Here is a 12019-nt window from a genome sequence, read left to right as displayed (position 1 = left end):
GAAATTGTAATCTAATGTACAACTACGTAACTATAGATCAACCTTTATTAAAGTTAATCAGTAAAGTGCCATTAAAGATGCATAAATAATGTTTTGAAATGTTGAAAATATAAAACGTTAAATACTGTTTTGAAATAATTTAACAAATGAAAAGATACTTTAAATGTGAAATTAAAACCACCAGGAGGTGACACCAAGTCACAGTTAATGAGTCAGTCATTGAGATTCAACTGATTCATTCAAACCGCTGATTCATTCGGGAACGAAGCATTTTTCTGTCTCATAAAGCATATTGCAGGTTAGAGTACCCAGTGAGCCAATGTGTAGAAAAATAATGTAGGAACTAGATTTAAATATGAACATATACTTATAAACAGCTATTTAGGCTTCTGGAGTTGTGCGTTATGTATTACATTACAAGATTATGTAGGATATGTTCATTAATTAAATTAAGGCATATTTTGTAAAACAGATGTACAATAAGTGATCTCTGACGGATCCATGACCGTCATGTTTCCCTCCGGCGGCCGAACCACATGCTGAGGGTGGTCCTGATGAAGGAGCTGGTACAGTGTGCACCGAAGGAACCGCACCAGCTCTTAGTCTCACTTGGTTTTGCTTCGGCATCCTATGTTGAACTCCATCATATCGCCGGAATTATAATCATCCGGTCTAAGTGAACGCTACACACTACTGCGTTTTTTGAAGCAGATGCAGAAGTGAAGTCTCGTCTCTTACCCTGCACAAAACGCACCCCAGGCACGGAAGATAGCGGCGTCCTTTTTCTTGTTTGGAAACCTGTGGACTCGATGTCCTGTCGGGCCATAATACACAATAATTTACCACAACGATGATTAATTAAAATACCATAACCACTGAAAACACACTGAATCACGACCGCTCCTACTGAATACCAACCTACTCTGCACTGAGCAAACGCAGAGCCCAGCAAACGACCAGCAAACGATATCTCGTGACGTAATACGATGCGATGTTGAAAAAAAAGAATTTTTTTTCAACACGGTCAAGGAAACTGTCACGTTTTCTACTAAATTTGTGCCATTTTTTCTTGCAAAACAATTTGAAATCCTGCATTATATTATCATATGGTATTTTCATACAAGATTAAATATTAATTTTGAAGAAAAAAAATACCCTGCAAATATGCCCTTTAATGAGTGAGTCATTGAATCATTGATTCAGCTGATTTGTTCAAAAAGCTGATTCATTCAGTGAAGATAAACCGTTGTGTGTTGCTCAGAGACGCAAAACAGTGCTGCTGTGGACTTTGTTTGGAACCACAGTTGTGGTCAGAATTAATGGCACCCCTGGTAAATATGATAAAAAATTGCTGTAAAAATAAATCTGCATTGTTTATCCTTTTAATCTTTCATTCAAAAAATTAGCAAAAATCTAACCTTTCATTGAAGTAAAATAATTGAAAATGGGGGGGAAATCACATTCTGAAATAAATGTTTTTCTCCAAATCACATTGGCCACAATTATTGGCACCCCTAGAATTTTTTACGAGTAAAATATGTCTGAAGTATATTCCCATTAATATTTACCTTTTTTTAGCACACCAGGGTGACTTATTGTTTCACAGGAGTTCAAATATGATGAAACACAAAGGCCAAATTCCCTTAATCATCCATCACAATGAGTAAAACCAAATAATATAGTTCTGATGTGCATCAAAAGATTGTTCAGCATTACAAAATAGAAAGTGGCTGTAAGAAAATAGCTAAAGAATTGAAAATCCCCATTTTGACCATCAGGGCAATAATTAAGAAGTTCCAATCAACTAAAGATGTTACAAATCTGGTATCTGGTAGCCAAGCTACAGACAAGTGGCCAAACCTGAGTTGCAACGTCACTACATGCATTCACTATATGTATGCTGAGATTTCCTGCCCAAGAACGGTTTGTAATCTTGCCGTGCCGTACCAGGCTCAAGTGTAAATATAACTGAAACCGCTCCTTACTGTTCTTAGAACCATTCAGGGTTCCAGACTGCAACCAGTTGGTCGCATTTTGCGACCATTTTTCCTGCCGGTGTGACCAGATATTTATTTAGGTCACGTTGGCACGACCACAACAATGCCGAGCAGCGAATGCAAACAAAATGAAAGAGGAACGAAAATGCGCTACTCATTTATGCTTCACGGTCCGTTTATTAATTCAAACAATAATAGACAGCGCAGCGCGCCGATCTTGCCAGTCGCGGATCGATCTCAATCACGCGACACTGTTACTGGGAGATCCAGACTCTGGAGATCCAGTGAAGAAATCCACTAAATTCGCCTCAGAATTAATAACATCATCGCCGCGAGATCCAGTGAGAAACATTCCGATTTGGCGAAAAATTCTCTGTTATAAACCATAGATATCAGATCAAACAGCGCTGACGTGGAAACCAGGAGAAACAGAAGGATTTCAGTCCACAAATCAGCAACATTCACCATGGATTTAGGCTAATGTAGTAACTAACCATAACTATTGTATTGTAACAGAAATAGTCAAATGCTTACAAGTACTACACATCTTTTTCCAGCACTTTTAAAACTATAATATCATATATAAATGTTATTTTTAATGTGATGACCAACATAGTTTTTGTTCATCCTTCAAAGATTGTCCTAAAACTAAAGATTTTAAGATGTAGAAAAACTCTTATTTAAACACTTATTTAAAAATAACATTGTAAACAGTAGGATGCTTACTGGCTATTTTCAACTATTTTGGCTATTTTTTATTTTTTTATAAATGTTTTCACTCGTTTTGCTTTTTAATTAATATTAAGACATTACGAATGATAATAATTAAAGTTAATTTTTATAGAACTCAGTGGCTCCGGTGCTGCTGCCCTCAAATGTTAGTCTGGAGCCTGTGAACTTAAAATAAAACTGCACATTGTAATATCTGTAGTGTACGTTAAGTCTATTTATAATTCAAGAATTTGTCAGTATTACATTTATTTTAGGGGAAATTTGAATAATTGCATTGCAAGCTGATTTAAGGTGTGCCCCTAAATTGTCTGCTTGCGCTCCTAAAATTTTCAGTCAGGGGCTACAGCGCTCCTAGTAAAAAAAGTAGGGCTGGGCAAGTTAACGCGTTATTATCGCGCTAACGCATTTATTAATTAATGGCGAAAAATTTTTTATCGCACGTTAACTCAGTTTTTTTATTATTAATATTTGGAAAGTCCGTTGCTCACTGGCTCTGAATACACATAGGCCTACAGTCAAACCATGATCACAGGAGGGGTGGGATGTTGGTCAGCCAGCAAATAACCCACCCAAACAAGCAGTGGAGAGAGGCAGGTTCTCTCTGGTGAACAGTTAAAGGGTTGCGCTCCGTGAGTGAATGACAGGCGCTCTATGGAAAGTACTATAACACCTATAGATAATAACTATTTAGATTCTGGAAACTCACTAACAGCGAGCCGACGATCAGTCTCTCTTCTAATGATTTGTGCTTTGCGCCCTTTATAAAAAATTATAGACAATTCAACTTCGGCAACGAGCAGGCGCGTGCGTGAGGCGAGCATGACCACAACAGTTTCACAGGAACGCACCCGCTTGTCGCTGCACCTTGTGCTCGACCACTTCACCTCACTCTTGGCTGATTTATACTTCTGCGTCGGACTTACGCCGAAGACTATATACTATAGACTACGCGTTGGTTTTCATTTATATCTCTGTGTCGTTGTCCGCGTTGACGCGCAATTACACATGCAGAGGGAGCATGTGAAACCCGGGGAGCGGTTCTAGCAATCACAGTGATTGCGGTACGCGTAGAATTGACGTTACATTTTTGGAGAGGTGCAAGTCACGGTACGCCGAAGTGTACGCGCGCTACACAGCTACGGCGTGAGTATAAAGTATAAATTGTTTGTTTAATGTAATCTAACATGGGAAACCATGGCAGGACCAAACCTAAGCTACTATAAGTAACGTTGGTCGACTTATATCAGTAGTAGTGATCATGACCTCTGACTACTACATAGACTGTTTCTGCTGCTCCCTGATAAAAGATACCTGTTGATACCTGTTCAGGAAAAAAAAAACAAGAAAACTGGACACGTTTTAACAAACTAGATAAAAGGTAATGCCCTGGCAGTGGCAAATAGCTTTGTTTAAATATTTGATTTGATTACATTAATGTTTAAGTTGAGATTTGAGATTACTGTGTAAAGGGAATACTGCTGGTATAAAAGCACCTTATTTGTTTAAAGTTATTGCACTTTTGTGTATATAGCAGTACATTTAAATCAAAAGTGCGCAATACACTACTTTAGAAGTCATTATTCAATTTTGCGCATAACAATGCAATTAATCGCAAAGAAAATCATGCGATTAATCGCGATAAAAAATGTTAATCGTTGCCCAGCACTAAAAAAAAGTTAGTCTGGAGCTCTGCCATTCAGCTTGACGGTGGAGAAGTGGCTTATTTAGCTTCATTAGGGGTTAATTATAGTCATGCTTGTTTATTTGACCGAGTATTCCAAGTAGGCTTGCTACGATAGTCGGCGTTACCGGTGTTCAGAAGCAACACCGATTACATCACTTGCCCACCGAGGAACGTCTCCCACCATCGATTTTTAATTTTAATTTTAATTTTTTTGTATATAAAATCATTTAGTTCAGTTAGAAAACAGACTATTAAACTGAACGTGTCTGCTTAATAAATTGTGAGCTGAACGAGAATCGCAGCACAGATCAGCAACAGGAGTCAGGTTTCATTCATCACGAGAGTGAGGAGCTGACTGACAAGGTGACGGCGGAATATTTAGTGTCAAAGCGAAATGTAAACGTGCCTATTTAAGCGAATTTTTGTTGTTTTGTTTTTCATTAAGAATAACAGGCTAATGAACTCACCATTCAAGCAATCCACCCCAAATTGGCACTAATTTGAAAGTGAAACTAAAATGCGTACGGCTGCACTTGTCCACGAGCACGGAGCGAACAGAGCAGAGCGAACATTTTCAGTTAAATACTATGGTGCGGATGCACGCATTTTACGTTTGCCTTTAAATTAGCGATTTAAAAAACCCCGCCGGTGATACCGGAATTAACCGGTGGGAAAATATCCTCACCGTCACATCCCTAATTCCAAGCAAGTTATTAAATTAGATGACCTGTGTAATTAACTTTGGTGAATTTTTGTACCCGTTGAAGTTACAAGTTTGTATTTTGTCCCTTGAAGCTTTTAACAGCTGAAATATGGTTGCATTGACTCACCTCTTTTAATGCTGCTGTCGTTACGGCTCTGTGTGCACGTTAATGGAATCATAGTGGTCAGAGGTCTCTTGTTCTCCAGAGCTAAGAGCACAAATCTCTCTTTCTCAGATGGAAACGCCTCTACAGATAAATGTATCCATGGGGCGTCCACAGGGAAGCTGTTCCTCCAGTTGTGTGCTGCCTGTAGGTAGGTCACTAAGCAGTTTATGACTTTATCTGTAAGAAAATCTATTCCCAGCTTCTTGGGTTTCCACAGTAAGAGTGAAAGTACTTTAAGCTCTGTTTTACACATTTTACCATGTTTAAAGGAATGCTTTCGGTTGAAAACAGGGTCTAAAACTAACTTTTTGCCACACCTGCCAATGGCCTGTGACTTCAGAAAATTTCCCTGCGAATAAATATTTTTTTTTACCAGCCATGAAACTGTTTTTGCCAATACAGTAATAACATCAAAATTTTAGATACCTATTCCAATTCCGATACCAAAGCTAAAACTACTAGCATAACTAATATAAAGCATTACTAAAGACAAGTAAACAGTCAGTAATAAAATTGTAAAAAAAATAATCAAATTGCAAGCAATAGCACAGATAAATACAGTAGAACAAAAATACAAATGAAATGAACAGTGCCTTTCAGGTTTTTCAGGTAAGTCTAACAGTAGTTTTAAAAACACAGACAGCAGCAGGAATATTTGGCTGCTGTCACTTTAAGACCAAATGCACTGATCTAATTTCTGATACTGTTCCTAATGCCGATACATTGTCATGATGCATTGTCTTTCTCGACTGTTTATGCTCAATTAAGCCATAACAGATTGTTTACTTGGATATTTGCCGAGACTGGCTTTTTTTTTTTTACACAATTTTGTGTGAATTTGTATGTTCAAGCGCAAAAGAGCTCAATTCAGTAAATCAGACTCTGCTTTCTAGGCGTACGCTTCGGATGTTTGCACACAAGTAAGTAATAAATCGAGTTCCCTTTTGAGTATTATTGCACTTGATTATTTAAATTGGCAAGGCTCAAACTTTCGTGACGATGCAGCACTGACTCATCAACTGTCCCGAGCGTCATTCACGTTTGTTCATGTTCACAACATTGTATTGTTAGGATCTAAAAAATGTTACCGGCCATCTGGTGATTGACACCGTTTCATATACTTGTCATATATTACACACATTTGGCGCTTGGCCAGTGTTAATTTTAGGCCCTGGTTGAAAACAAGTAAAGCTCTGGAATGTTGTCGATCACCACACACAATAAAGATCATATCTTACTTATGATGAAATTACTGTAACACGTAGCCACCTGTAGATTTTTATGTCATTTTTAAAAAGCGATATGATATTTTGCAACTGGCTTGGTCCCTTTTTTCTAGTGACAAAGCCAATGGTGAAACCAGCTCTTCAGATGATGAGCTCTTCAGAGAGGAAAAAGGAAATTGAGCTTAGAGACCTCATGATGTCCAAAACATCTTTCACATTTCACTGTGAGAACAACCAAAAGAAGGCCCATGTAATTCAAGCACAGGTATAAACTTTATGGACAGTTTCAGATCATTCAAATGTTCTCCAACCCTGCTGATAAATCCAGCATTAATGGTCACCAGCATAAGGTATGTTTTGCATGCTGGGACCAGCATGGGTTGATGGCTTGCTGGTCCCCGGAGTGGGAAGTAGGAGTGCTGGTGGACCAGCTGCACCAGCTCAGTTGGGCTTGAGATCCACCAGCTAGACTAGCTCTAACTAGCACAAACCAGCCTGGACAACATGAAGTTCATGCTGGTTTATGCTGGATTTTTCAGCAGGGCAGTTTATACTAATGCAGACTAACAAATGGAGAATAAAGTTTATGAAACACAGTTAAACTAACAAAGCCATATACAGTACATGTTTTGGTAATATCAGTGAATCTTATGTGTCTTATTAGTCAACCCCTGCTGCTCAGAATGAGGACCAACAGAACATCCAGAGCGTTAAGGCTAAAGGAAAAAAGTACCGCAAGGTGCTCTGAATTTTATATTTGTTTGTTTTTTAGTTATAGTACTTCATATGTTATTTTATTAATTGTTCATTTGTGCTTTCAGTTTTTTACTCCTTTTTCTCCTCTAACCCTATAAAAACATGTTTTCTGCAGAATATTCCTGTAGACAAAGTAGTAGAGATGGTGCAAGCTGACAAAGAATATGAAGAGAACACTTTTGGTATTTAATGAACTAAGCATACTAAGGAAATGCCAGTGCTATTATTAACATATTTGAATGTTTTTAACCTTATTTTATTTCTTTTTGTGAAAGATAACAGCATAGTCCCAGACTCACAACCTGTGAGAAAGGGTAGCTCATTGTGAGTGTATTTCTATTGGTATTTCGGTTACAGTTTCTCAACTGTTTAACTGGGTAATAGAATAACACTATGTTCATTGTAGAGAGGACTCTATCTAATTTTTGTCAATCTGTTACTTATAACAATTCAGTTCACCTGGTCTCTGGAGCTTGAACTCCAGCAAAATGAGAATCTCTGTATCTGGATCACTGCTGGCATGGCAAAAAGATAGCTCTAAAAACTGCTCTGTATCAGGTGAGTGAACAGATAGAAGAGAGTGTTAAGGTGATTGTTTTGTAAAGTATGTTGTATCAGCAAATATATTAAAGTACATTACATGGCACTCTTGAATAATCTTGGCATCCTGAAGTCACATTTTTTATTTTTTTTGTATTATGACCTATATGCTATAATTGACAGTTTGAACCACTTTCCAACATAACTGTGCTAGTTTCATGTCTCATATCACTAGGTGGTCTCCTTCTCGTAATTAATTACAATAATTTACAGCCATAAATTGACTCCTCCATCGCTTATGTTGTCTAATGTTTTGTCTTATGAGCCAATTCTTTTGGTCCTTAATCAGTTAAAAAGAATCTCAAAATTAAACGGTCTAACTATTTACTCATCGCATCTGTCCAAGTGTCTACTGAATTTCCTTGCTTCAAAACCAAACTTTTCTTGGAAACACTTTTCCTGATATGTTGTCACTATATGAATCAGGTGGCTTTGTGTAATCTTGCATTCTGTGTAATCATCCCCAGATGGTAGTTCTCATCCCCCACCTCAGCGTCTGTCCCCGGCACAGTGTGCACCAAGAACCCTGACCCATAATCAGCTGCAAACCCAGCTCACTCAGAGATTGGAGGAAGTGCTGAAGGAGCAGCAGGGTACAGATGGCCATGCAGCCCAGAGAGGCTCCTCACTGGAGCCCAAAACTGCAGGTCAAGAGAAAGTGGAGAAATCAGTGAGGTCCATGCCTGCTAGACCTACACAACAGAGAAGGAAGAGTAGCAAAGTTCAGGGCGATGCATCAGAACATGAGAATGTGAGACTCTTTTAGGTCAAATAGATGTCTTTATGTTATAAAGATGTATTATTATTAGTGTATGCTAAGGCAAGCATTACTATTACTTGGAGTTGATTTGTTATAGGCACACTGAGATGTGGAACTTACAGCATATGGGTAATGAAGGTTTGAATCAGGCCTTGTTTAATTCAAATCTTATATATAAATGTATATATTAACGTATTAAACTTATATATATATATATATACATATATATACACTCACCTAAAGGATTATTAGGAACACCGGTTCAATTTCTCATTAATGCAATTATCTAATCAACCAATCACATGGCAGTTGCTGCAATGCATTTAGGGGTGTGGCCCTGGTCAAGACAATCTCCTGAACTCCAAACTGAATGTCAGAATGGGAAAGAAAGGTGATAAGCAATTTTGAGCATGGCATGGTTGTTGGTGCCAGACGGTCCAGTCTGAGTATTTCACAATCTGCTCAGTTACTGGGATTTTCACGCACAACCATTTCTAGGGTTTACAAAGAATGGTGTGAAAAGGGAAAAACATCCAGTATGCGGCAGTCCTGTGGGCGAAAATGCCTTGTTGATGCTAGAGGTCAGAGGAGAATGGACCGACTGATTCAAGCTGATAGAAGAGCAAGTTTGACTGAAATAACCACTCGTTACAACCGAGGTATGTAGCAAAGCATTTGTGAAGCCACAACACGCACAACCTTGAGGCGGATGGGCTACAACAGCAGAAGACCCCACCGGGTACCACTCATCTCCACTACAAATAGGAAAAAGAGGCTACAATTTGCAAGAGCTCACCAAAATTGGACAGTTGAAGACTGGAAAAATGTTGCCTGGTCTGATGAGTCTCGATTGCTGTTGAGACATTCAGATGGTAGAGTCAGAATTTGGCGTAAACAGAATGAGAACATGGATCCATCATGCCTTGTTACCACTGTGCAGGCTGCTGGTGGTGTAATGGTGTGGGGGATGTTTTTTTGGCACACTTTAGCCCCCTTAGTGCCAATTGGGCATCGTTTAAATGCCACGGCATTGTTTCTGACCATGTCCATCCCTTTATGGCCACCATGTACCCATCCTCTGATGGCTACTTCCAGCAGGATAATGCACCATGTCACAAAGCTTGAATCATTTCAAATTGGTTTCTTGAACATGACAATGAGTTCACTGTACTAAAATGGCCCCCACAGTCACCAGATCTCAACCTAATAGAGCATCTTTGGGATGTGGTGGAACGGGAACTTCGTGCCCTGGATGTGCATCCCACAAATCTGACATCAACTGCAAGATGCTATCCTATCAATATGGGCCAACATTTCTAAAGAATGCTTTCAGCACCTTGTTGAATCAATGCCACGTAGAATTAAGGCAGTTCTGAAGGCGAAAGGGGGTCAAACACCGTATTAGTATGGTGTTCCTAATAATCCTTTAGGTGAGTGTATATATATATATATATATATATTTTTTTTTTTTTACTCACTACTTGCAGATTATATATATATATATATATATATATATATATATATATATACACGTATATTAGGGGTTGCACGACTACTGATTTCTTCTAGTCGATTTCTTATCAAAACAATACTCGAGTTACTCGACTACTCGTGGTTCATGCTACTGTAAATGAAAAGACATGAAATAGTTCTTATCAATAAATGTTTATTAATTCATAGCCTAATGCATCAAAGAAAACAAAAAGGTTTATTATGTTAAACTTAGCCTTTGTTGTTGATGTTCTGAAGGTGGCACGTGCAACAGACGGTATGGTGAAGATGATTTCCAGTCATTACAAGAGAAGTGCCAAAGCAGCATCCCCTGACCCTGGCGCCCAGTTTAACATTGCATCTACAAACAGGTGACACAGACGGACCTTTCAATCATGCCTCACCTTTTCCTCTGTTCTCACGTGCAATCACAGTGTTACCTTCACTTTCAGATATCTGTTCAATAAGAGTAGCCATCCATCCTCCACTGTAAGTCTTTTAGAAAGACATATTTGTATTGCAAGTTAATAGATTCAGTTGTATAAATATGATGCTATCTAATCAATGTACCTTTTTTTTTTTTCGTTCATCATGTTACAGGAGAAAACTGCTGCCAAGAGTTCGAGTTTGCCCAAGTCCAAGAGGCCAACCCAGAAGCTTGAGTATTGCATTTTACTGACTTCTCTCCTTTAAAATAGAGACAGTACGTTCGAAAATGGCTGTTATAAATAAATGAATTTATTGTTCGGTCTCTTCAGGGATATTTATGCATTTACAGAGAACACGCCAAAAATCAGTGTGGTAAGGACACCCATAGCTAAACAAAATAAATATCATAAAATGTATAGTATTTAAAAAATATGATAATAATTGTCATTAGTTCTTAATTCTGTCGTCTTCAGAGAAAGAAAAACTCTGATTCATCCCGAGTGGAAAGCAGGTAATTCTGTTATTTATATTTCAAAAAAATAGCCCCCTCTAGTGTTTAACAGGTGAACCTAACTGCAGACTTTTGATATTTTTTTAGTGCACTGAGTAATTCTCCAGCTTTCTCCAAGTTTGCTAGGAAACCTCAGCGCCCAAAGGTTTCCCATTTCTTAAATTATTTGGGGATGGCCACTTGATTTAATATATCCCTATCAAAAATCCACATTTAATACTTTTATGTTTGTTTACACCCCTAGGTTGCTACGACAAATGTGAATAAAAACCTGTTCAGTGATACGGACACAGACAATATGACAGAGATTAGCTGGTTAAACTCTGCCAACAGGAAACCCAAACCCAAAGTGGCAGACTACAGCAGGCAGCCAGTTAAACCCACCTTTCCATCAGCTGACTCTGCATGTATGTTACACCCATCTCTATATTTTAGAGAAGAGATGTCTTATGCCGGGTACACACTGCAAGATGTAGCCCCAATTTCCACTTGTTGACAGTTTTGTGGATATCACAGACAGATACCCGAAATCTGTGGCAAATCGGTGCTTGTTCATGTAAGTCATGTCATGTCGGTGCTGTATGATCAAAGATATGATCTGATAGAAGCGTCGATGCCCGTAAAGCATGCTAAAAATCTGGACCTGTCTGTGACTGATAGTCATGCAATGTGAAATATGTCTTGACAGGAAATTACTTAGCTAATGAGAGAGAATGATACAGGGCAAGGGAAGGTTCAGGGGGAGGAGTCATAGACCTGCAACAGAACATAAACAAGCATGGCTTCTGCAAGCAGCCATTCTCTCATTCATATACATATATTTTTTCCCACTGCAAATCACAAGCTCCTTGCGTACATCATTTTAACAAGAAGAACTCCTGTCTCGCGTGTGATTTTACATTATTTCCAGGTCTATTTTTGCATGTGTTTGCTTGTGAAATGTAGTTTGTAGACTAGACAGAAT

General features: G+C 38.5%; 1 protein-coding gene across 3 annotated transcripts in view; it reads left to right on the top strand.

Annotated features, from left to right (window-relative positions):
• Positions 1 to 12019, top strand: part of sycp2 (synaptonemal complex protein 2) — a 48150-nt gene that overhangs the window by 15708 nt on the left and 20423 nt on the right. For all 3 annotated transcript variants that reach the window (XM_077214047.1, XM_077214046.1, XM_077214048.1), the window contains 14 exons: positions 5352 to 5430; positions 6622 to 6773; positions 7173 to 7247; positions 7380 to 7446; positions 7540 to 7588; positions 7719 to 7822; positions 8332 to 8615; positions 10374 to 10486; positions 10568 to 10604; positions 10716 to 10777; positions 10874 to 10916; positions 11018 to 11055; positions 11143 to 11200; positions 11300 to 11462. In XM_077214047.1, coding sequence (XP_077070162.1) covers positions 5352 to 5430; positions 6622 to 6773; positions 7173 to 7247; positions 7380 to 7446; positions 7540 to 7588; positions 7719 to 7822; positions 8332 to 8615; positions 10374 to 10486; positions 10568 to 10604; positions 10716 to 10777; positions 10874 to 10916; positions 11018 to 11055; positions 11143 to 11200; positions 11300 to 11462 — 1324 coding nt within the window. The remainder of the gene's footprint in view (positions 1 to 5351; positions 5431 to 6621; positions 6774 to 7172; positions 7248 to 7379; positions 7447 to 7539; positions 7589 to 7718; positions 7823 to 8331; positions 8616 to 10373; positions 10487 to 10567; positions 10605 to 10715; positions 10778 to 10873; positions 10917 to 11017; positions 11056 to 11142; positions 11201 to 11299; positions 11463 to 12019) is intronic.

Source organism: Siphateles boraxobius, unplaced genomic scaffold, assembly GCF_051911475.1.
Source record: "Siphateles boraxobius isolate OS27281-9 unplaced genomic scaffold, OSU_SipBor_1 68, whole genome shotgun sequence".
In the NCBI taxonomy this organism is placed as follows: domain Eukaryota; kingdom Metazoa; phylum Chordata; class Actinopteri; order Cypriniformes; family Leuciscidae; genus Siphateles; species Siphateles boraxobius.
The sequence above is the reverse complement of the archived record's forward strand: the minus strand, read 5'-3'. Positions and strand labels throughout refer to the sequence as shown.